The following is a 26424-nucleotide window of genomic DNA, read 5'->3' on the forward strand; positions in this document are numbered from 1 at the left end:
CTGCTTGTGAGAAGTATGGTTAAAAGCTTGGTTAAGCAAAAACAGGCAGCATTTGTTATTGGTAATTCATATTTATTGCACTGGATTTTTGTATCAAGTATAGATAGTTTATGAAGATTCCATCTTTATCCCAAAAGCTATGTTTTCGACAGTACACAAAGAAAGCTGTAGGGGAAAAAGACACAGGATTCAAAAAAAAATAAAAGGTAGATTGTCTATGGAGGACTAATCTAATGAAGACCATGGCTGCAGAACATGCAAACAGACATGCAAATACCAGTAGAATTACTCATAAAAGTGAGTTTACTTTCCTGCAGGGAGGAGAGATGCTCTGGGCGAAGTCGCCTTCCGGATCGTTTCAGTTCATAAATTCAGGACCTGGGACAATTCCCCAAAGATTTAGAGGCACGGGATTTTGTGTCCCAGCACATCTCACTAATATTTGTGGCTACAGACTTAAAACCAATAGCGTCTCATTGTATATTGAAGAAAAAACCCAAATGCCTTTAAGAGCTGGGTAATGGGAAGAGGATCCAGAAATTTCTGTACAAACAGATCTAAAAGCACTTTGCCTAGGATTTCTGTTCACTAAAAAGGACCTCAGGGACTAGGAGAGTCTTTAGAGAAGAACCGCAAATGATAGGTGATGACCAGATAGAGTTAGAGAAAACAGGATTTTTCAGCAAATTTAGCAGATAAGAATCAGAAGATATGTGAAGAAGATAAACTTTAAAAGGGTACAAATAGCTAGGAATACATTCCCACATGGTTAACTTCAGTCATATGTTCTGTTGCATGCAGGCAGCAAAGAAGTTACTGCTGTATATATTCTTTATTATCAACTTTCTTAAATGGCAGGATCCCTCAGAATCACTGGGCTATTGTTCTAACTTTTAATTTATTGCAATGCAGGGGTTTCAGAACCCAGCTGAACAGGAAAAACATCTTACAGTGCAATTCACTACAGTATTTCTTGATTGTTGACTATTATGCTAGTTACACAGAAAGAGTAAAACCAGGTGCAGATGGAAATATTTTGGAAATCTTTCAAAAAATAAACAAAAAAGTTGGATGGCTAAAAGTGAAATCTCAGCGGCTGCCTTCTGATCTCAAAGAAGTTGAAATGTCAAGGCTGTTCAGTGGAAGTACCTTGTATGTGTTTGGCCTAGCACTAAATCCCAAGGTCTCTTTGAATGCCTGGGAATGCTCGCTCAGCCTTGGATTACTGTGTACAGCAGAGATATCACAAAAGGGACTGACCTAGCAGTAGAGAGAGGCTGATCCCTCCCCACTCTAAACCTCCATTTCAGGAACAGGATGACATCCTACACCCAAAATGATTGTAATTAATCTTGAAAGCTGCTGGGCGCCACTTCCCATCTCTTCAAATTCAAAGACTGCTGATTTCCTGACAGAGTTAGCCTCTTGAATGGGTCTTGGAATAGTGATAAAAACAATTCATGACGTGAATACCAGAAATTGTCCTTCATCACGTTGGCTGGAAACCTCACTGTTAAGAGACTACTTGAGAGAGCTAAGCACAGTCTGCCTTGGTAACTTCTCCCTACCAGCAAAGAGTGCTTTCTGAGCAGGGAATCTGAGTTCGCAGCAGCACAGTCATTGCCTTGGTGTCCTGCTTGACATCATGCCTTGGTGAAGGGTTGAAGATTCATCTGCCAAGTGTTTGGGATAGACTCCGAGTAGCAAAGATTCATGTTGGGTCTAAGTCATAAGTAGTCATCTAGAGGTTCTCCCAGAGATGACCATATAGCAAGTACTGGCATTCAGTGGATAAATCTGATGTATTTGAGGTTTGTAACTCCTATTCACTTTGCTCATTACACTTGAATCTTGCAAAGAAATCCATACAATTTATAAAACCTCTAAGTGGAACTTGCTATTTTGGCACCTCACAAAGTCTGCTAGGCACTTGTGCAGGCACAGAGGAAACCAGCTTACCTGTGACCCTCTGTAGTGTAAACAGGTACCAGCACAGGAATGGGGAGAAAACCTGCATGGGCAGAAGGTGGGGCATAGGCATTGCTGCATAAGGAACCATTGTGTCTGGTCTCAGTCTGCCAATGCTGGACACATTTGATGATATATCAAAGAAATGGCACGTTCTCTTCAATTTCCATCATTATACTGTCTGTCCCCAACTGTCCTGTGCTCTGGCCTGACTTTTACTATTAAAATACTCGTGCCCCGCTTTCTTCTGTATTTTCCTGCTTATATCTTGCTCAGCAGTGTGAACAAATCTTTATGCAGTGTGCTTATTCTGTTGGATATCATTCCCCGTGTCCTTCAGTCTGCAATTAAATGTTTTATCTCGTACATGCTGTGTAAATTCTGTCCTGAGTATTTAGTGTTTTTCCCTCAGGAGAATTCCTTCCTTGTGTAAGTATCCAACTTAATGGTGCAGTGGTACCACTTGCACAGAAGAGCTCTTTCATTCTCCTCTGGAGTTATTGCATCAGGTTTGAAGGTAGCTTTCAGGAACGGTATAGGCAGTAGGTGCATTCTGGATGGCACCTCCTGTCACAAGGTGATGAAGAGCTGACATGGGTTCACTGGCAACCCACAGGACAGGACATTCTTGTGTTATGTTTCTCTGCCTTGGTAACGTGATATGATCTGTGAGGTCTGGAGACTTGACTTCTGATTGATCACCAGCTTAGATGTTTCCAGCTCATGGGAGCTGGAAGTTGGGAGAACACCACCAGCACGAAGATCTACCCCATGTTCCCATGGGAGGATCGACCCTCCTGCTCTCCTGAGAGCCTGGGAATGCCTTGTGCTGACCAAGAGCCATCTCTGAGCATATCCTTCAGAGCTGGGCAGCGTGGGGGAATGCCTTCCTTGCAGGGGCTTTAAATGCTAACTTTAGCCGAAGTATTTGAAACAGTGCTTAACTGATTTGGCTTGTGCTGGTTTGTGTATAAAACTTAGGGCTCTGTAATGCACGACGCGTGAAGTGCCACTTTATGGAGGTGTCCTGGCTTTGTTTTGAGATATAAAAGGTAGCTTTCAAATTCTGTTAAGTGGTTTTAGGACATTGCTGAATTTATTAGCTGCTATAGACAAAAACTGTATGCAATTCACATGGAAGACCTACTCCCAGCATTTAATTTAGTAATAGATAAAGTCTCCTCATAATTCTGAAACTATTTAAAGAATTGCTGATGGCTCACAGAAAACTCTGGAAAATATTCTGCTTAGGAAGGGTTCCCTTCCTAGTATGTTTTTTCTGCTTTTCATCTTCACTTGTCCTTCATTGCACTTAATGAACACATGAGTTTTGTTTTGTACCTCACCTGGAGCTAATCTCAAATTGGTTTGTAAAATTGTAGTTGTCTCCATAACATTCAGTTGATGCCAGAGACAAAATGGCCAAAGGTCAGGGTAGTTGAGACCTGAGTAAAACAGTGCTTCAAAAGTCACTACAAAGCAGGTAGGAGAGTTATTCTGGATTTTAGACTCATTGATGTCCCACATTGACCTTTTAACTTAAAGAAGAAAAAAAGAAAATAACAAAAAACCTGTTATGCTTTATTTTTATGAAATGCTCTGAATATTTCCTGCTTCTCTCAGGACCACCGAAAGCATCACTTTGCAACATCACCATTCCTATCAGTGGCTTCTCAGATACTTCCAGAAATCCAGGAAGTGCCAAGACTTTCAATATGGGAAGAGTTAACACTTGAACATGTGGTTTTTTGGTTTTTTTCCCCTTCCTCTGTGATCTCACCCTGGTTCTCGCTTTGGAGTAACTGGGGCCAATCTCGGTTCTGCTAACGTTGAGGATTCGGTCCATCTCGCGGCTCCTGAGTTTGTGCAGTTAAATGAGAAAAGTCGCAGCTTTTATTGTCCTTACATCAGCCCAGCTCCTGAAGGAAAGGATGTAAATGTGGTCTGTGAAGGCTAAAGAGTTAAAAGGTTGAAAGGAAGCAATGGTTTTAATTGTGATTTAAGAAGCAAAGCAAAAGCCCAGACCTACGCAGCCCTTTTGCTGTTTGCAGTCTGAAGCAGGTACTTGGAGCGGCCGTGCTGACGTGCTGCATGTGCTGGCTCGCTCTCTCTTCGCATCGTGGAAGTCGGGGGCCTGACCTTGGCCACCTCTCCAGGTGCTACAAACCCAGAAAAAAGTGACTAAGCACAGTTCAAAGAAGAGTTCAAATATCTTGAAACCTTGGCCAGGCTGTTCATGATGGTCTCAAAGTCTCTCTGTGGCTGGTGGGTGAAGGGGGCTGTTTCTGTGGGACATTTTTCATGCAAACCAGTGGCAGAGGGGCTTGGATGGGGAGAGCTCCTAGAGGCAATGCCTGGTAGTACGTAGTATTTTGTGGATCGTTACCCTTTAGAGGTGCTTGTTGTTTGTTTGAGCAGACAGTTTTTCCTCTTTTGAAGTTGTTGCAACATTTACTAAAGTCATATTTATGCTTGGATGGAAAAGTTGCTGCTCTGCACCCTGGGGACTTGTCCCGCTCTCTTGAGATACAGGATTCTGATTCCTTTTGCCAGAGTCTTTCTGTGAGGTTATGTCAAGGAAGAGGCCTTTAGAGAAGGAAAAAGCTATTACTTGCTTAAAAAAAGGTGTAATTAGTTGCATTTCGGTTGGCTAAAGGACCATCATGTGATAATTTCAAAATTTGGTTTCCTGGTAAACAAGTTAATGGATTTATGCTCAGTTGCACTGCACTATCAAAAAGCAAAATGGCCCTAGGGCACAGAAGTAAAATTTAAGCACTTTCCTTGTTATTTTAATAATAAGGAAAATTGTGTAAAATAAAACACACTGTCTGATTTTCTGAAAAATAGCTTGGCTTCCTGCGGTGCAAAAGTAACCTCAGCTGAGAATTAAAGCCACCCACCTTTGTCTTCAGTCTCCAGAGCAGACAAATAACTCGCTCTTTCCATGGTTCCACTTTTATTTTTATATTAAACTCTTCTCCTCTTCTCCATCTTGCTCTTTTTTTGCTTTCCCACTTGCTCTTTTCTCCCACTCAGTCATTCTCTTTTCTCTCTCTCTTTTATTCTCTCTCTATCCCAAGAGGGACACTTCTGTAACACTTGAGCCGTGGATGTACACACACATGCCAAAGAGAAACAGAAATGTTTGGGCTTGGATCAGGTCCTTCATTTAAAGGCATGTGTTAAAGATCTGTGATGGCCTGTAGCTACTTCCAGCAGCTTTCCCAAGTCTCAGTGTCATTTTCTGCCTCAGTGCAACTTATATTTGTTTTGTGTCCCCCCCTATTACTGTCTGCAGCCCCTCTGGCTGTCCCTTCTGTAACTGAGACCCTCCATTGTAGACACTGTCCTCGCCTGTTTGCCCACGATCACACATGAGAACCTCAGCCTTGATGAAGACCCATGCTCTACTGTAGCACTGCTATTAGCAACAAAACGTGCATGTAGGCTAAAGGCCTCATTTGTCTCTCTTTATGCAAGTTTGTCATACTTTTGCAAGGTGCTAAATATTGCTTTGCAGATAAGAGCAGCAGTGTGGTACCCCCAGGGCAGGGGAATGGGAAAGAGCTGTAATTATTTGCTGGCAGCCGGTAGGTAGTTGGCTGTTTTCTGGCTGGAGCAAACACTTTGCAATCTGCTTTGAACTCTTCTGTATCTCCCTGAGGGGTGAAGACAGTGTGAGAAATAGTGGTTAATACAAAAAACTTGGTATTAGATTTTAAGTTGACTTAACACTCTTGCTAGTGTTTGTCTTCTCTCCTGAGAATGATGGTGCTTGAAGGTGAGATGGAAATAAGGGACAGTGTGTATGCATGCTAGAGAATTACCTTCTGCTGTTTCATCATTGAAGAGTTGCATTTTTAAGTTGCGTGGTCCTAAAATTCGCATACGGTAAGGTATGAAGTGAACTTGCTTGGACTGTCTCTCTGCATTTGTGCTAGGACTGACTAGGGTTGCTGAAGACAGAGAAGAGGGATTTGCTGCCAGTGTGTTCCCTTGCATACTGTTCAAATACATTCAACTCAACTTTCTAATTCCTGGGCAAAAACGTGACATGACTTGCTGGGTTGGCAGTTTTTATGGAGCATTTACAGGCTGAAAGGGCCTTTTCCTTCTCTTCCAGCTCTTTCTTGCTAATCCTTTTTTGTTTATAATTTTCCTCAATAAAGAAGGAAAAAAGTTCTTTGAACTGTTTTGTCGTAAAGAATGAGATCATCAGTGAAAAAATAAAAAAAAGGAACAGCTTGTTCTTTGTTCTTCTGTGAGGTGCCACCATTCTCCTTTGATTTTAGCATCATATCAGTGTTACACACACAAGGTTTTGGAGTGGGTTCAAACAAGCCAGATTCTCAGATCAAGGAGCCGAACCTTCCCCAAAACTGCTGTGTGCCTAGTGCAGCATCGTGCTGGGGGAGACCTGCCTTTCGTAGCTCTATCACTTGGTAAGCTTTGAGAGGGGATCCAGGCTTCTAGAAAGATGGAGAATACAGGTCCATTATGTTCTGCCATTCTAGCAGCCTACGTGATGGTAAACAAAAAGGGAAATTGTCTTCTCTGTGTGCAGTGCCACAAGGGCATCAGAACTGTGTTGTTTGCAGTAAGGTGGCAACAAATCCTGTCCCTCTTGCACAGAGCGTTGGCCCAAGAGGAGCTTTGGTGGCTGAGTGCCCAGCCCTTTCCCTATTTCGACTTGCAGATCTCGGGAGGAGAGCTCCTCTTTGCAAAGGGCCTCATTATTGGGTTTTGCAATGCCATAGTGTGATTTCAAATAATACTCCTGTCTCCCATCCATCTCTGTTGCCGCATCTCTGCAGTTGCAGAGAGGAGCTAACAGGGTACAGCTGGTCAATAAAACATGCGTTGCTTGATTCTAAACTGCATTCCCTGTTGCTAAACGTCTCCCACGTAGCAGCTTTGTAGTGGTAGAGTTTGAATGGGATGACAATTTTGCACCCACTTTCAGATGAAATGCTTTTAAATGAAAAAATCGCAGAGATCCTGAGTGAAAGAAGCCATCCAAGTGCCTTCAGCATTTTTCATTGCAATAGATGCTCCCTTCAGCCTTTGCTTTAATATCAGCAGATGAAATGTCTGGCTTAATCTCCTGTACATTCTTATGTAAATTCCTTTTAAAAAAATATATCCTTAAACTGGTAGTGTATACCTAGCTTTAGGGGTTGTTGTGCAGATTTAGCTTCACTGTAGGAGAATTTTAAATTTGGGGTGAAGCAAGTCTGTGGTTTGTAAAGTACTTGTTTCTGTAAGAAATTTAGGGTATAAAGTATATACGATGGAGAGTTACATGCCAAGATTTGAAGTCTCTATTTGCTGGAAAAGTAGATTTCTTCATCAAAATGAAAGTGGAGTAGACCGTGTGTAGTAGCCTGTCGTGTGTGGGCCATGTGGTGTCCATCCTTTCCCCCTTTTCTCTGCTCTCTCTGACAAGACTTTTTCAATAAATGAGTGCCAGTTTAACTCTTTTCCTGTCATTCAGGCCACATTTTCTTTTTTTCCTTGGGAAATAACACAAGACTCACAATGTGAAATGTTCCTTTTGTGACTTTGTCATAAAAATTAATGAGACTAGAACAACTGTTTGTGGACCTGGAAGAGAATCCTAGTGAATAGTATTTCTCTATCCACAAAGCTCTTTCATTTTAATTAGCAAATAAACCAGGAGAGAGCAGTAGGCAGGTATTTCTGTGCAGGCTTAGGCTGGTATTTTGTCTAACATGTTCAAAAGCAGTGATTTGAGAGAAATCAGATTGGTTGATCGCTGTGCTGTATCTTCAAGTTCTCTTGGTCTGAATTTTTTGGGGGTGAGGGAGATAGGGTGATTCATACTTGAGCAAGACAAACCCAAGAGCTGCCAGTTTGCATTATGTCAATGTATGTAAGAAAATATTTAGATAGAATTTCCATTAAAAGTTCAAAAGCAGGGGGCTCACGCTGACCCCAGCTTTTAGAAGCTCTGGTGGGAAACCTGAATGAAATTTAACTCTGCTCAATGTGTTTTCGTTGGCTGACTCCATGTTTTATTATCTCATGCAATGAGATCTTTCTTGGTTTGTCGATTTTCTACCAAGGACAAAAAGTTCATGTATGTAACAGTGCACATATTGAATTAAAGTACGATTAAAGGCATGATGTAATGACTCCCTCTCCTTTTCCTTTAGTCAATATTTGCCTGCAGGGTCAATACATTACAATATTGACTTCAAAGTATTCAATATTTTTTTACCTTCTAAGCGTGTTGGCTTCGAGTGCATGTAATATTAAACCTGTTGGTTGAACTGTTGGTCTAAGACTTACTGTCTAAGTACTTTCAGGCTTGGATGCCTAATCCGTGTAGAGCAGCTTTCGAGGCATGTGATAATATCACAACACAGCTGTAGGCAGCTTTCTGAGGTGAACCATTTAATCTGCAGTCTTTTCTCCCAGCTTCCTAACGAGTGGTGGAATTTGTCCCTTGGTGTGCGATGGGATTATTGCCCTCTCTCCCTGCTGCCATCGTATTTGCTCTCTGCAGGACCTTCCAGTGACTGTAGGTTATGTGGACAAATCTAAACCCCAGCACTCCTGCCTTCCATGTGTGTTTCTGCTGCCTTTATATCTGTGCTCTGTCGAGTGTACAAAAGCAGCTCAAAAAGCAAGATAATACTTCACGTACTCAAAGTGCTGTGCAAACATGACTTAATAAAGTTAAGTTAAAACTGTTACGAATTCAAACAGTCGCACAGGGCAGGTTGGTGCTCACTTGTCTGAACTCCCAACTGGGGGCACAGTGGGCTGGGTGGCTCTCCTAATATGAGCTTGAACCTTCTCCACGCTTCCTCTTCGCCTATATACATTTCCATTACCACTCTGCTGAAATCTAGCACCGGTACCCATCAGAAGGGCACACAGGCAGATGTACTGCATAATGACGGCAGCTATGAACCATTTATCCTTCAAAAACGTGACACTCTAGAGAAGGGTTTTGGTAATATTCTTTGCAAGGCGTATAAACAAACAGGATTCTCACCAGCGTGATATCTTATTACATTGTCTTTTTAAAAAAATTAAGGAAAGAAAAAATATTTATAGATACCAAGAAGTTAGTGAATTCCTCTAAAGAGCCAAATGTTATAATTAGGAACCCGCTGCACTTAGAACTATTCTACAAATAAGCACCTCAAATCTAGCCTAGTCCTTCCAGAGAAAACAAAGGTCAATAAGCTTCTTTGAGGATTAGCAAACCAGAATTTCTTGGACCAAGGTACTAATTACTTCCAAAGCTGAGGATGATCACTACTTCCAAATCCGAATTATTGCCAAAACCTCATGATAAACCTCAGTAGTACTCCCCTCTAGCCTAACTTTTGAATTAAGATACTTCTAGACTGGACTCTAATTAAAGAATAAAAAGCCTAATCTGAAAGGAAGGCAGAATAACAGTGGGAATATTCTGCATAGCCTGATCCAAAGTCATTGAAGACTTCCCAGGTCACCAGCAGCAATTTGGGCTCAACCAGGGTGAAGTGGAAACAAGTGCAGCTCTGAGAACCCAAAACCATATGTGACCGGCTGCTCCATGCCTGGGAAATGGTGTCCTGCATTGCCTGTGTGCTTGTAAGGTGAGGTCCCACATTTCTTCCTTACTGTTGTCTGACAGCAAAGGGATGAGGACTGGGCTCACTATTACAAGCTCCTAGTTGGAAAGACGTATCCACATGGTTTTTAAGGGTTTTCACCTATCCACCGCTGTGCTTTAGGATTCACTCGTATGTGTATTCACTCGTATGTTGGAGCCACAGTGGCTGTGAATTTGGTAGCGTCCTGAGAGACCATAGTTTTCATCTTAGATGGAAGAGGTGGAAAGAAGTACCATTTTTGTGAGATCTAGGCATAAGGCCAAAAAGGTTACGGTAGCACTGGCAGAGGGGGGAGAGGGGTCAGAGTTAAATGTGTCAGCAGTTCATTTCTACCTGCAGCCTACTGACTTCCTTGTGCAATTTCAGGGAGCTTTGAAGTGGGTGTTCACATCGCGGATGTAAGCTACTTTGTACTGGAAGAAACAGCACTGGATAAAGTAGCGAGTGAAAGAGCAACTAGTGTCTATTTAGTGCAAAAGGTAAGGGTAACTTTCCCTTTTTTCATCTGACAACTGTGTCTTCCATTTACCATAAATTCATTTTAAAGGTTCATTTTCAGATGCCTGCAATCAAAATCTGGCTATTATTGCAGCAAACGTACAAAAATGAGTAAATTAGTGCAAATGCAAGAGCTAACATAGCTGCTGACTACCTCGGAGCTTACGGAAGGAGCACGGGGTGAAGCAGCAGTTCGTGACCCTGTGTCTGTGGGCAGAGACCCGGGTGTGCCAGGGCTTGCCAGCTCTGTGTGAACGGGACTCTGCTGATCTGGAGCTGGTTCAGGGCCCAGAGCTGCATAGCTACGTTTGCACCATGCTGACCTGAGATAAGCCTGACAGACCCAAGCTGGCTCATCTGCTTTGCTGTTGGGAGCTTGAAATTTGCAGATGTGGTGGTGGTGGTGGAGAGTTTTGTCTTTGTCTTCAGTGCAGTAGTAGTAGCTAATCCCTCCCAGAAGTGGATGCATAGCAGAATAGGGTGTAAAACACCCTGTGCAATCTCACATCTTGAGGTACAACAGAAGGTTCACACTCTTATTTTATCTGGGTATCCCAAATACTGGAGAAATGGCGTTCTTTCATCATGCAATGAAAAGATACTTGAAATTGTACAGATTTTAGTGTAACAATCAAATGTGAAGCTCAAGTTTAAAGTTGACTTCCAAACTTTAAAAATGAACAGGTTCAAGTTTAACGTTATTGGAAAGGAAACATCCAGGTTTTGTCTGTGGCTGTCTCATTTTCGGTTAAATGTGCAGAAACACTTCCTAGCTCATCAGATACCGCTGGCACTGTGTGTGCAGGGAAACTGGGAAGCTTGGCTGTCACTGTCCTGTGTCGGCTTGAGGCATCAGCTGCATGAAGAGGAGTGTTGAGGCAGTCTCATAGGAGCAGACTAATCTGCCTCTCCCCACACTCCCATTCAGTCAGGCTGAAGTCCTTGTGTCCACAGCCCTTTCTGGAATGAGAGGGCATCTTTTATATAATAAATAAATATATTTACATACTTGCTACTTAGGATTAGGAGTGATTTTTCCCTTCCCTTCCTGGTTGTTCACAGGGTTGCTATCCAGGGAGGGTATTGTAATGATGCTTGTTTCAGTAGCTTATTGTGTCCTCTCCACACTTTCTAGATGATAAAATGATTTATTTCACCCTATTGAAATCAAATTAGTCATTTGATATCAAGCTGTTAACCTTTAGTAGCTGTTCCGTAACTTGCCTTGGGTAGAAATAGCAAGGCACAGCTTCAGGGGGTCTCAGTGAGTCTGGTGGATTTTACGTCTCTGTGGGTATGGGTTGCATGGAATAGCCATGATAGCAATGCAGAAGTGCCCAAGCTGGGTCTGTGGTAGTGAGACCAACAGCACACACACAGGTGCTGCAGTGCGGGACCAAGGAGCGGCCGCGCTGGGAAACACCAGTTACCAGTGACTTGGTGTTCTCCAGGAGCAGGAAGCAATGCGTATCTCATGGAAACAGCAGTTCTGGCACTAGAGCCTTCCCAATCCTACAGTGTCTCTAGTGATAAGCCCTTGGCTTCTGCGGTGCTCTGCTTCCCCCTCTGATGGATGACTCAACGGCTGTAGCTCACTATGGGAGATGTGGGCTGGCCCAGGGGGGTTGTCACTGCAGGGCAGCAAAGCTGTGGTCCAGGAAGATGTTGTGGCAGTATTTCCAAGTCAAAATACTGTGGTTTGAAGGCATGTGATTTTTTTTTTTTAAAGAGAGAAAGAAGATTTTTATATAGAAAAGAGACATTTTTCATGAAAACCTAGTTGAATTCAAAAGCTAATTGGATTTTCTTTCAAAGCACTTTTCCTCCCAGCGGTACCAGTCAGTCACGTGCAATGCCGACATAAGTAATCTGTTGCCCGTAATCTTCAATTGCTCTTGAACTACCCTGGCCCAGCAGTCAGGATTAGTGTTTTACCCACATTTCTGCCCTGCAGAAAACATATTTTAAGAATGCAGACTAGGTTAGATGATGAAATGGTCAATATTTTAGTTGCAAGAGGTGAAAAGGAGAGAGAGGATGGGCAAAGAAAGCAGCCAGGATGTCTGAAACAAGATGGTAGCATGACTCTTGTAGAAAATATGCTTTCCTTTGATGGAACTGTTTCCTAAGACAGCTGTGATTCTGCTAGAGGTTAGCACCATGCTAATCCTCCCAAAGAAGTTAAATAAAGCCACATATTTAATTTTCCTGAGCCATGTATCCAGAAGGGGAGTTATTGTGTAATTGCTAGCAGTCTATTTAATAAAAGTCAAAAGTTTTTGAAATAAGAGTGTATCAGGTTTTAAGAAGCAAGAAAACCTAAACAGTTTCCTCTTTTTTGGCACATCTTACAGTGTTATTTTAGGTGTGAAGCAGCTCGAGTGAGAGGTCAGCCATAAATCCCTATAATATTTTATTGGTCCTATTTTATACTGGAGATCAAAGATCAGAACTGTAAGCCTATCTTCACATTGAGTCCAAGGACTTAGAGACATTCACTTTTGACACCAGCAGGTTGTCAGGGTGTTGATATTTTGATAATCTCAGGCTGAGTAACAAAGAGTTGCTCGAAATCTGAATTCATGGAAGTGTTGATACAAGTCTTGAGCAGAAATCTTGGCTCGTAAACAAATTGCCTATTTCCTTTGAGTGTCTTTTAGTGTGTAAGCAAGAGGCTTGCTGAGCCCACCCCATTGTTGGACCTCGGCGTCCTCCTCCCAGCTCTGGGGAGAGCAGCTGATGGAAACTCTCAGTTAATACAATCCCTCCCTGTCGGACCGGCGGTGGGTGAAGGGGTCACCCCCAGAGTCAGCGGTGGTCGTAACCAACTGAACCAAGGCTGAGTGGGCAGCCAAAGCAGGGCATCAGCAGAATGGGGTTGTTTGAAGGGAGCAAAGCTGACCGTGCGACTTTGTGCAAATAAGGGGCTTTTCTTAACCAGAGTTTGCTCCCTTTTCCCTTTGGTTGACTGATCGATTTTCCCCTTCTGTTCCTTGAAAAGCTGCTACAGCGAGTCCACTGATGAGAGCCACCCTGGCTAACCCGCTCTGAACCTGGCCAGTGAGTCAGTCCTGGCTGCAGCAGATGTTTCTGATTTTAAAGGGAACGGGGAGTTTTATCATCCCAGTATGCGTGTGCTCCCTCCCACTGCCCGGCTTCCTAGGAATGAGTCCGAGGCTGGAAACTTGCATTTGGTTTCTGGAAGCACTTTATTAGCCGAAGAGGCAAAACAAAACCAAGGGCTCTCACAAGCAGGAGGTTAGATCTTCCCGTGTCCAAAGCGAATCCACCATGCAGAGGAGCCAGCTGCTAAGCAGTGTGTCCAGCCATGGTTACAGGTCCATGAGTTTTATAATGCCAGGATAATGATGTGTAGGAAACCCCCCAGTCCCAGCAGTGCATTCTCTTACTTTGGTTTTCCCTTGCTGCCCACCACTTTGGCGTCCTGGGACGTGTGGCTGCCTGCGGGGAGAGCCGATAGCATGGAGGGGGGCTGTTGGGCAGTGCTGGAGCAAAGTCTCAAGCTGCATACGGTAGCGCTGGAGATTTCGCATGTAGGACTTGGAAATAGGGAGAGAGAAATCCTCTGTCTGTGATTTGATTTGAAATGCAGACCCACAGCTGCGACATTGTGGGTATCAGCCTTTCACTCAAGGAAGTGCCCTTTCCAGTACCTCTTGGGCCCTGCTAGGCTTGTGGGGGGAGATGATGTCTTTTATTAGTCTGACTGATAGAGGGGGATGAAAACCAGACAAGCTCTCACCACCCAAGCCTTTCTTCAGCCCTCGTTTCTATGATACGTTCATTAGAAAGGATTTCCTGGGGGCTGTAGGTCCTTTTTTTCACTGTGAAAGTTTTTTCCCCTAGCCCTGCTGGGTCTCTCCAACTGCATTTCTAGATTCAACTACATTTATACACCCTCCCTGTTCCAGCTTTATGATCCCTGTATAAGCCCAGGTGACTTTATTTCCGCCTGCAGTAAAATCAAGCTGAATGATGTGATCCCCAACATAGGCACATCCTTAGCAATTTGCTAAGGAAACCACTTCATGCTGGAGGTGATATCCCTCGGCAGTGTTTCAGCTAGCCGGATTTCTGCGTGCCGTGGCACTCCACAGGGCAGCTGGCAGACGCCGCTGTCTCTTGGCAGACAGTCATGGGAAGGGCAAAGCATTTAAAAGATGCCAGGCAACCTCTGGATTATTTGAGGTGATGCTATGCAACCCTGATATTTTGCAAATCTGGGCATTAAAGACGTACTTAGGGAAATCTCCTCTCATCCTGCGTCTCCTTCAGAAAGAGATGGAGATAATCCTATTGCAAAAGCTCCTTCTGGGCAGCCCCTGGAATAACTCCTGAAACATCTCGCTCTCCAAGTGTGACACGATTGTGACATCTTTGTGTGTTAAATGCTGGGCTTGCAACTACTAAGAATCCTTTCAGCCTGGGACCGTATCATGTTAAGGAAAAAGGAAATGTGCATTTGTAACTTAAACTTCTGTGCTCTGTGACAGTTGGTTTATTCTCCGTGTAGAATGTGAAGAGGAATCGTGATGTTAAAGCAGAGGGAGGCAGTTAGCCAAGACTGTTGTGATGTTGAAAACAGGTTTCCTCTTTTAATTCAGTAAGGTAGATAAAATTGAAATACCTTCAATGCAAGGTCACATTGTCTTATGTTATGTATGTATTTGCTGAGCCCAGGAAAAGGTTGATTGAAGTCTTGCTCTCCTGTGAGGCTTCCTCCATGGCTTGGGTGAAGTTACTTTGCCTGAAGTTTCTCTCCTGTAAAACAAGGGTAGCGCGGGTTGATGCTTCCCTATTTAACAGTAGGTTTGTTACAGCTAATTGCTTGGTGAGTGTTTAGTGCTGTAATTATGATCTGAGTTAAAGCTTTGCTTGTGTTTCACATCATTGAAAGCTCTTCCATAGAATTATAGCCTCTTGAATTGGATATTAATCCTGCTCAAGTACACTTAAAACAAGCATCCTGTTGTTTTGTTCAGGCTATTCTTCATGGATGGGCTTTCATGTTTCATGTAGGCATTTTTCTAGCAGACTGTTATTGCTGCAGGAGATGTGAAGGGAAAGAGGATGTGCTAAGGCGCAGAAATATTCGATAAGTACAGACCATTATCAGATAATCAATCGGGGGGGGGAGAGAGAGAGAAAAGCTAGTAACTGCAGCTTTTAATTTGGGTGGAATAGGGCATAGGAGCTTTTATTAAATTACTAGCACTTTGTTCACTGTGACCTGAACTTCAGGGTCTCACGGTGGTCGTGGGCGATCTTAGGCAGGCAGGGATTTCCGATAGTCTATAAAGCTCTTTTCTCTCCTTTCTGGTATGGGTTGGCACTGCTTATGCTAAATTTATAACCTTGTGGTGTGGGTCCTTCCAGGCAGCATGGCAGAGCTCACGTACTGGATCTGTGAGTTATGAATGTACCAGTATTGTTAACATACTGTTCACAACTGGAATAACAGAGTTGATGGCCTTTGTGTTGCGGGAAACAGCTTATCGTAATCTGTGCCCTTGTGACCTTCCAGCTGAACCAGTGCTGCTGATTCATGTTGCGACTCCTTGACAGTCACAGACCGTACAGTTAACCTTTTGGCATTAATATGCACTGCAATTAGAATGGATTTATAGCCATCGTCTGGTGCCAAACCACAAATGTGATTAAATATTTTAAGAGTCTTTCCTTCAAAGCAAAAGGTAAATACGAAGTGTGTGCACTTGAGGAGAAAATGGACACCTGAGACTTTTTTTCTTACTATTTTGAAGAACAGTTGTTCCCTTGGCATCCAGGTAGAAAAAGTTATCTCTGAAATCACCAAATAGGTGTCATAGAGTTTGGAAGAGCTGGGATTTGCATGCCAGTCAGCTTCCTGCTGGTCCTATATTTACAGGGTGGCACACAGAGCAATCAAAACAGAAACTAAATTAAATATCTAAAATATTTTATGGCAACCAAGTAGAGCATTTCCCTCTGTGTTTTTCTGGAATGCACCAGCCCACATTGCCACTCAAAATAAACAAGAGGAATAACGTGGTTCTTCTTTGAGGGTAGTTACTGCTTCTTCACAAAGGTAAATAATGAGAAGGGAAATAAGAACGTGAAACTCTAATAATTAGGTTTGCTTCATTAAACAGCTGCTAAGTATTATGTTTACTGCAGACTTCACCTGGGAAGTCACCCCGAGACGTCAAGTCGGGGATGGTAGAAACACTTGGAGCTGCTCAGGTTTGCTCTAGTGTGAATATGCTCCAAAGCTTTTGCTTTGTTGCTGTAGTCAGGTGAGTAGTTCGTGGTTTGGTGATTCAGTGTTCAGCAGCAGAAATATTGATTAGTTGTAAGGAATTAGGACACAGGTTAAAAAATCCCTGCCAGAAATTTCTGTTGGCTGACATTTTGTTCAAACAGAGTTGAATATAGTAAAATAGTAATTGTTCTCCCTCTGTTTGCAAACACCACGTTCAATAGTTATAGAACAGGTGCTTTTGTTAATCTTACCAACATCTACACATTCCTGTCTGTGCTACAAAGCATGGCTCAATCTTTATTAAAGCCATGCACCACTCCTGTGATGCGTGGGAGAAGTTCCATTTATGCTTTGCAGGGAGCAGACTTGCATTACTTGCCTGGTTACACAGTATTCAGTGGCAAAGCAAGAAACACAGTTCTCAAATCCAAGCTCTTCAGCTCCTGACTGCCAGGACCATGTTTCTTCAACATCAAGTTTCCTGATGTGCTGAGCCTTCCTCATTCTTCCCAGTGCCATTTTGGCACTGGGAAAGAAGTGGAAAACAGAGCAAACTTTGTGACCTTAAAAGCTGCAGAGTGAAGTGTTTGCATAACTGAGGATGCAGGATGCTCCAGGATGCTTACTCCATTCCTCAGAAGGGAGCACTGGGAATGATTCCCGCATTGGAGACTGACAGCTCCCTCTGGTCTCATTGAGGGATGGGGCTAATGTGAGTGTTGGTGGCCTTAGCCATGTCTGACTTCCTCTCATTTCAGAGGATTTGGTTTACTTACTCATTCCATGCCAGCATGCTGTTCGCCATGTGATGTAGCTCTGGCATGGGTGATGCATCCCAGAGCTATGATGTAGCCACTTCTGCCACAGAGAATGTGATCCTGAAGGTTTAACGCATTTTCTCCTTTTGTGCATTGTTGAGCCTGTCTTTTACCAACTGGTCAGGGAAGCTTGACCACAGACAAGTCTCTACTAAAAGTCTGTATCTCACCAAGGCTCTCTCCTTTCTCCTCTCTTCTCTTCTCTTCCAGGTGATCCCGATGCTTCCCAAGCTGCTCTGTGAGGAGTTATGCAGTCTCAATCCCATGCGAGATAGGCTGACGTTCTCAGTGATGTGGAAGGTGACTCCAGAAGGCAAGGTACCTCAAGTAGCAGGCAGTCATCCCGCTAATCAGTCCTCCCTCGGTGGCCAGCCCCTACTTTTGCAAACAGAGTGGTAAAAATGCCATCCCTTAACACCCAGGTGGATAGCAAAGGACTTGTCGGTGAACAATACTGGAGGATGTAGGACTGTCCCTGTATCTTGTCTTACTGATGAGATACCGTGGAACTTCCAACTGGAATAATCTCACAACATGGTGGGGAAAGGAAGAATATTTGTACGAATCTCAGGAACAGAGAATTTCCTGCTCCTTGGCAGGTCACTCATCCATTTAATGCCTTACCTCCAGCAGCAATTCAAAACTAACACTTTGGGTGGGACAAGATGTTCCCCCCTGACTCCAACCCTGCCTTGTGCTCACAGGCGGTTGTGCAATGCAGTGGATGCGGGCAGTATCCCTCTGTGGCCTCTCTGGTAAACAGACTATTTCATTCTTCTTCAGAGCTGCAAATTACATCGATCCAAATAAAGCGTGATAGCTCTTCAGCAAAGGCACAGCTCCATCCTCTGCTTGCGTTATTTCCACGGAGCAGTTGTGGAGGCTGTCTATCAGTGCAGCAAGCTGCTTTCAGCTGCCTGCCAGCTCTCCCCAGGTCTTAATTTCTCTCCCTGTTCCTCTCCCACACTCTTTGTAACCCTAGCGATCTCCTCTTTGGTGATCGCAGGGTCCCCTCGCTAATCGAGGAGGGCTAAAGACTGCCACTTCCAGAGGACTCTCTGATCTATGTGAAGGACACTTTTTGTACTCAGAATTAGGTTTTTTTTAACCAGTGTTGTGCTCATGCACAACTCTCTCTGTGGAGTGTGCCAATTTGGTAATTTTTCACAAAGATTAACTTCAGTTCCTTATTATTGTCCATGCTGCTCTAAAGGATACTGAATCTTGTTTTGTGCTTTAGCAAGATATAGTTGCAGTCCTATATCTATAGCTGTATTTCTCCAGCTAGTCCCTGCTCTGGCACCGCGGTGGGTTTTATTTGTTCATTGTGAAAAGCGTTCCACTTCCTATAGCGACAGCATGATTACTCATGAGGCCTTCTAACAGTAGCTACTTGGTGGGCCTTTTATTGACTGAGTGGTCTTTGAACAGCTAATAGTCAAGTCTTAATTAAGATAAGCCTTTAATTAAATCTTGTCTCCTGTCCCCTGCAATATATACATTATTTGCTTTTCAAACAGTGTTCAGACTAACCCGTCTGACCAGTGGGAAAATAGAGGAGCTGCAGCATCTTCCTTACGTCTGCTCAGGGAGCTGATCTCTGGAGGAGCAGTGGTCTGGGCCATGCCCATGCTGCCCCTTGGAAAGCAGACTGCCTACAGCCATCTCAGCAAACTGGTTTCTCCGAGGAGGCCTTTCAGGACTGCACTCTTAATCGAGGTCACTTGATTTGAATATCAGGTGAAGGCCAGAGAAGAATTTACTCCTTCCAAGAGGAAAAGTGGTTGTAGGGCTTTTGCCCAGCAGGGCATTCTTGTAAGAGCTTATCTCTGAGTTGGGACAGAATGTGTCTCCTGTATTTCTAGGTGTTACTATAGCCTAATCTCAGTGTAAACAGGATCAGATGCTCTCCCAGGCTCTGCTGGGTGAAAGGGAGGTGAGTCAAAGGCCCCAACACGGCCTTTGAACCTCAGCTGATGGTGGAGAGCCGTGAGAACACTGACATAGAGGACAGGACATTCCTCAGTGAGGGATGCATGAGGCCAAAGAGCACTTCATTGCACCCTGTGTGCACAGCGGTATCGTAACCATGAGCTTGCACAGCAGAGCCCAGCAGCACTACTAGTGGTGAGAGCTGCTCTGAGCTCCCGCTGTTACCGTTCCAAAGCAAATAAGTCTAGAGCTAATGCATCTCCCAAGGAAAAGCCACACAGATTCCTCACTTGAATATGACTATTGATAAGCTGTTGGGATTTTTAATTCTTGTTTCTTTTAGAAAAATAATGCCAGGCTTAGCCCTTTCTGGGAGACAGGCACTTTCTTGTTTCTGTTGCTTTTGGGTTCTGGAGTTTTTCTCTTCTAGTTTTCATTGAGTGTAACAAAATGTTGCCTGAGCAGCACTCCACATAGCTCCATGGACTCCAGTGGGATAGTGTGACATGATGTATCTGAAACCACTTTCCAAGGCCAGAGGCGTTAACCATATTGTTGCATCTGTGCTGTTCTTCAGAAGCAGAGCTGGGCGTTTATAGGAACAATGTAGCACGTTCTTGTTCGGATGCAGTCAACAGAAAGATATTTGAAAACAAACGATGCAACTCTTCTTCTTAAGTTATTGCCTGCTGATGTTTGAAGCGCAGCCCTGCTGGTTCCTTCTACCAGTGAGGAAGAAAAATCACTTCAGTCTGAAACAACCCATACAAACAATGTGTCTTCCAGGCTCAAAACTGTTGTCATCAGCCAGGACGTGATACAGACACTGCCTTGCGTGGAGAAAGTACTCAGCCTCCTGCACAGCTATGTCACACCCTCAAAGAGACCCGTACCACCAGGGACTGTGCTAATGGGAGGGTTTCAGCTGAGGAACACCGACTACCATCTCATGATGTGCTGGGGACTCCAGCTTTTTCTCAAAAGCAGCCAGAGCTGGGGGAAGCCTTAACATAACCCTAGAAATGTTTCAGGTACTGGTAACCTATCTGGAGTCTGGGTGCAGCAGGTTTGCTGTGATGGGGGAGACCTTGCAGACCGGTCTTGTGGGCTACTCATTGTAGTCTCCAAGTCCCAGCTCACAACCCCCAGATGTTGCTCCTCCGCACTGCTTTGCCCATCCATCAGCCACTGGTACGTGGGCCGGCCAGCCTTGTGCAGCTTTCCCTGCAGAAGCGGAGCTTGCCCATTCCTCTGGTGGGGTTTCCAAACCAGGGACGCAAGGCTGTGGTTACCCAAAGTCTGCTTGGATGGCTGCTGAAGGCAGAGACGGAGGGCATTTCCAGGAAATACTTGGACGGTGGGTAGAGTTAAGTTAGCCTGCTGCAGCAAGGCTGAGTCTGGCAGCTCTGCTTACTACACACAGGGATTACTGGACTGCATGGGGCAAGCTGCGTCCAAACTCCATTCCTTGCCTATGTGACGTGTGTTTAATGCATCCAAGCAATCTTGGTGAGAAGGTGTTTATTGGGTACGTTAACAAGAGATATCTCAGGGTTGTCACTGTCCAGTTTACACCTGTTAGAGCCATTGCAGGAATGGAAATTGGGCACTCTGCATCACGCTGCTTGGTTGCCTTTGAGAGACCAAGACCAGAAAAAGGAATTGAGGAAACAGAGAAATAAAAGAAGTTTAATATCTGCTACTAATGGGCTGCTTGTCCTGACGCTTTGCCCTGAATGTGGCTTGCCTGAGATCTGACGTTCTAGTTATATTCTGGGGGCCCAATACGCTGCATCTCTCATCTTACAAGGAAGTGAGCGGAACTCTGAAATACTTGGCCTTTTCTAAGCAAGCAGAAAAATGAGGTTTTGTTGAAAGCTTCAAGTTCAGACAGCAAAGTGGAAATCTGGTCTGTTGCCTCTTGCAAGGGACAGAGAGAGCTCTTGGAAGCCAGTGGCAGAAAGTACCATGTAGCTTCAGAGCTGGCTTTCAGCAGTAACCTGGGGACTGGGGAAAGTGCTTCTCTTCAGAATTACCCTTCTGGTTTGTGCCCAGTCCTTAACCCCTTTCAACACACAGGTACATGATGGGATTGACTCACCTACTTTATAAAGCAAAATGAGAGTGCTTTCCAAACACAAAATATTTAGTGTGGGATAATATAACAGTGAGGGCCAGAATTAATAATGACCTTTGGTGCAGAAGTTAATAGCTGGAGATGGAGGAACTAGCAGGGAAATAGAAGTAGTGTTTGAAAACATTTGAACAGCCAGTTGAAAGAGCTGCCTGTTACAACTGGAGGGTCTGTAGAAGTCTCAACTGCAATGAAGGCTGCTCAGCGTTGCTCCCAGATCATCTCAACAAGGAACACCACCTTTTTGGTGCCTGAGTACCATCCATGTCTTACTGAAGTCTGAAGTATCTCTATTGCCAACCAGCTAATAGTCTTCAACTTGCTGGAAGTGGATCATTTAAAGAGCAGTGCAGCCTCTTTCACACCAGAGATCGTGCTTGCTTAATACCAGGAGGTTTTTTGGGTCCAGCAGATTTCATCAGATGTCACTGACCTACTGGATATGGATCCCCCATCACCACAAGAAGCTGAACCACATTTAACGGGATGCAGCAGAGCGCAGAGCAGGTGCTGCCAGCAGTGTCGCAGCATCTCTGTCCAACTTTGTGACTTTCTCTTCCTTTCTTTCTCCTTGGCATAGAGAAAGGGGCACACACAGAATAACCATGAGCCAAGGGTCAGAGCACTTTACATTGCAAGACATCACTTGCTGCATCTCCGCTATTAGGACACTTTCTAATTAGAAATGAGCTTAAATGCCCTGTGACTTTCAGAGCTCTCAGCTGCTGAGTTATATTGCACATATGTTCTGTGGGGCATAAGGGAGGGAGGCAGCAAAGGTATCTTGGGGATCAATCCTTTCCTGTTAAGAAGAGGATTTGCCTTTCTGAAGCAATGTCCTTGATGATTCTGTCAGAGAAAGCTGGCTGTTCTCCCCGGACACCGTCACTTGCAGAATTTACCTTGTCCTGTTGTGCTGATGAAGGGGTAAGGTGGCACTTGTAGCTAAGGCAGAATTACAATTCTCCATTCATTCTCCAACCACTTGTGCTTTGAATGGTTTATCACAGACTGCATCTGTCTCCAGAGTCCTCATGCCAATGCTCCTGACTTTTCTGAAGAGCCTTCTGCCCTTTGTCCCTCTGTGCTTTCTCACTGGCTTGATGAGCTTTTGGACTCTCCTATATATCTCAGCTGAAAATAGATTTTCCTTTGTGCTTTAAGAAATAATTCTGAATTGCTACTTCTACATTGGTATTCTGTTACAGAGTTTAAAATGGGAGTGGCTTCTGGTTTAAAATAAAAGAATTTTATAGGCTATTTATAGATTATTTTCCTCTAGATTCCAAAATAGTTTGGAAGCTCAGAAAGGTTCCTGGCTTGAGTTTGGGCCTAGGGCCATAGGCATGATCAGAGAAACAAGGGGTCAGTGACTGGCCATCTCACCTCCAGACCCACCAAAGTCCTACTCAGGCACTTTCACAAGTGCTAGTCAGACATTGGGGTTCCTGCAGTACTCCTGAAAACAGAGTATTTTAAGGCCAGCCGCTCGTGCCCTGCTGGCCGCACTTTAATTGAAGAGGTGGAATGCAATCTGCTGTGTTTTAGATAGGAGATCCTTTCTTGCATGTGTGTATCTGCATGTTGCCCCTCCTGCACCTAGTAACCTTTGAGTCAACTGACTGATTTCAGCTCCCGGATGGACTGTAGTTCTTTGAGCTCTATGAAAGAGGCAAATCAGGTAGAGGAGGGAGATCCAAGCAGTTCCGTATGTATATGCACAATATATTTTCATATGCGTGTTACTGGACACTAGAGAATCTATATGGGCAAAAGGCCTGATGGTCTCCGTATGAGAAGATCTTCACTTGAAGATCACAGTCAGTGATGAGGTCTGGTGTCATTCCTTCCAGTGTTTGTACAACTTCCCAAGCTTTTGTGCACCGGAAGAATAAGTCCTCAGATCAATTTACACTTTCCAATTTTGCAGATCCTTGACGAATGGTTTGGGCGGACAGTCATCTGCTCCTGCGTGAAGCTAAGCTACGACCATGCACAGAGTATGATTGAAAGCCCTGGGAAGGTGTTCTCACCTGAAGAACTACCCCCTCTCTCCCCTCAACACTCAGTAGCTGAGATCCAGCAAGCTGTGCTGAACCTGCATCGAATCGCCCAGCACCTCCGCAAACAGCGCTTCATCGACGGTGCTCTGCGCTTAGACCAGGTGAGTAAGTCTAGCCCCTGTAAGGGTCTGCCGCTCCACTGAACCACTTTCACGTTGTACTCCCTAAGAATTTCCTGATCAGTCTAAAAACTCAAAGGGGAAAGTCAAGGCTGGAATAGAAAGGCAGGTTTGTGTGCCAATGTCTTCTTAAGAGCGGCATCAAATTATGTACCAAAAGCACTAAGTAAAGGAGGATGAAAAGAAAAAAGTTCCTGTTTTTAAGGAGTGGTCCATCGTTCAACATTTTTCAGAATCCTAAAACCCTGGTGGACTGGTCCAGTAACTCATACAGTGAAACAGATCATGATGGTGTCATTCATTATCAGGCAGTTCAGATATCCTTAGTGCGCATTTCACTGTGAAGGGCTCATCCTCCACATTTATTTCTGTGCTTGCAATACTCATGTTTTCCGCAGCTTTCATAGCAGTTCTCTGCACAGGGAAAATGACTAAATGTTATCTAAGCTAATACTTACAAGTGTTGGGTGTGTTTCAGAGAATGAAATGCTAGTAAGGAGGTCTTCTGTCTGGGGTGATTTACATAATCTTGTATCAGTTGTGGTATGTGTCATTTCTATTTTACAAGTAGGTCCAGATATTTTACACTATCACAGCAAAAATACTTTTGCATTTGAGGTTCAGCTGCTCTGAGATGGCTTCTGACAGTTTTTGAGGATAGGAGGTTCCAGTAATTTATAGAACCCAGTGGCCTTCCTGAGCAGGAGACAAAATAATCTCTTAATATAAGGAAGCTCTATTGTTTCGTTTTGCAAAATGAGCATGAGTCAACATAAGGATATTGCTGAGAAAGAAGCTAGCGTACCAAGATATGTAAACAGGACTATTGTATGTAAGAGGTATGTTGTAACCCTTTCATTTTACTCAGCATTGTAGTGTTGTCTCCAGTTGCAGGAAAGTCTAATTTTAGAGAAATCATTGCAGAGCAACAAGAGCAAGGAGTGTCTATAATCTGTGACCTTTTCCGACAGAGCACGTGGCTTAGTCTGGCAAAGCTGCTGTGAAGAGGAGGCAATGTGCTTTTCCCCATGTCTAAGATGGACAGGATGACACATTTGTGTCTTGAGTTTCAGTAGAGGAGATTGGGGTTATACTTTAGGATAAACTTTCTGGTGTAGCTGTTGTGGTGTCTGAGGCTATCTTGCCTACATCTGTTGTAGGAGGACTTTGAGGACTGGTTAGGCACATGTAAGCGAGCCTGGAGCAAGGGCATTTGCTCAAGGTCCCTCCTTGCTCAAAGGAAATAATCATTCTTAAAATTATATTCAAATATTTTTTGGAAATCAGACTCCTACTTCAAAGTCATGCAGAGTTTTCTTAAACCTCTTTTGGAACAGAGGCTTCCCTCTTTGAGGTTTATCATACAATGGCTAATAAGCTGGGCTTTTGTTCCCAAGCACACTTTGAATGATAGAGAAACATAAAAAAACCCCAGCCTTTGCACTTGATGAGCTAACTGGGAAGCCTTGGAGATGTCTGGGTTGGAACAACAGTCCACGGTGACTGGGAGCTGTGGCCCAGAAAGGTCACCAGCTGCATTCCACAAGTCACACTTACAGTGTAGTGCTGAGCGGTCACTGTATGTGCCAGAGTTGAGTACCTGTTATCAAACTAACCTCAGGGAAAATATGTTTTAAAACAGCTGTGACATTTTCAATGGGAGGATTTGGCCAGGGAAGCATCCTGTTCCAGTGATACCCCATAAAAGATTAGCGGTGTTTTGTTTTGCTCTGTGCTGTTACAGAAGAGCCATTAAAGAGAACGTATTGGAGCATCATTTGTGAGATCAGGGTTAAAAGCCACTGCTAAGGGCACCAGAGAGGGCTGATTCCTACTCAGCCTAGTTCCTAACCAACGTGATAAACTGAGTTATATCTCACAAGTGGCACTTTATGCTGCGCAGAATCTCTCTCCCTTGGCAAGAGTGTCAGAGCAAAAGTAATGGTCTTTGAGAAGGAAGTGTATTTTAGTTCAAGGGACACTTTCACCATACTTACTCTTTTCAAGTACTGCCTTGATAGTTGTATTTTGATAAACTACACCCTCCCTAGCACATGGAGAAAGCGGTTACCGTAAGGCCTGAGTATGAACAGTATGTGAGGGACGGGTGTGTGGACATGGCCAGTGGCATACAGCCGGACAAAGCAATCTGTAGCTTTTAATAGAAGGTGATGAGTCCCTCTGCCTTTGCTCCCCCACTTCCCTGAGTTCCCATGGACGCAGTTGTGCACCGGGTCCGACTTCCAGCCCCAAGCAAGCGAGCAAGGGTGGGTCCGAATGGGAAACACACCTTTCTAATCGCTGGACCTCTCACTGATTTCCTGTTGAGTAATGTAAATCCTGAACAATGGAAGACAAACTCCAGCAGGAAACTAGGGGCAATGAATTATCAGATTCCAAATAAATATGTAAGCGAAGGAAATGATCATCCCACAGTCTTAAGGGAGGGGGTGGCTGGGCATGGATGACTCCTGTGCTTTTTTTTCCAAGGGATGTGAGCTCTCTTCCTATACATTGCATTATGTTTGAGAGCTTCTACTGTGGGGTCACTCCTGATTGAACAACGATGACTTTTTTTTCTTACTTCCACCCTGCCATTTTTCAGTGTGACATGCTCTTGTGCTTCCTGTTGGTATTAAGAAATCATGAGGGGAAGAATCTCCCGTCCTGCTTTGCCACTGGCCATGGTGGCCTTGGGCTGGTGCTCTCCCTGTCTGCCTCAGTTTCCTCTTTGGAATGATATTGATCTCCCCCGTAGTATCTGTATAATTTAGGATTTATTCCTGAAAACTAAGACCATCTCTCAGATGAAGCCATTCATGGGCGTATCTTTATAATAGCAGAAATACTGGTTGGCCAGGGAACTCCTTGCACCTGACACAGGATGGCTCCGGTAAGATGCAGCTGTCTCAGGCCGGCCGTGCTGTGGTGAGGGGAATGTTTGCTGTTTGAATGTCGCTGCTGATTTTTTATAACCTAGCATGGGAGCGGCA

The 26424-nt window shown here is 44.1% G+C and overlaps 1 protein-coding gene across 2 annotated transcripts in view; it reads left to right on the forward strand.

The window, feature by feature from the left end:
- DIS3L2 (DIS3 like 3'-5' exoribonuclease 2) overlaps positions 1-26424 on the forward strand; it is a 194085-nt gene that overhangs the window by 104639 nt on the left and 63022 nt on the right. For both annotated transcript variants that reach the window (XM_050902202.1, XM_050902203.1), the window contains exons 12-14: positions 9972-10084; positions 17394-17501; positions 23180-23413. In XM_050902202.1, coding sequence (XP_050758159.1) covers positions 9972-10084; positions 17394-17501; positions 23180-23413 — 455 coding nt within the window. The remainder of the gene's footprint in view (positions 1-9971; positions 10085-17393; positions 17502-23179; positions 23414-26424) is intronic.

The sequence above is a fragment of the Gymnogyps californianus genome, chromosome 10, assembly GCF_018139145.2.
Source record: "Gymnogyps californianus isolate 813 chromosome 10, ASM1813914v2, whole genome shotgun sequence".
NCBI lineage: Eukaryota > Metazoa > Chordata > Aves > Accipitriformes > Cathartidae > Gymnogyps > Gymnogyps californianus.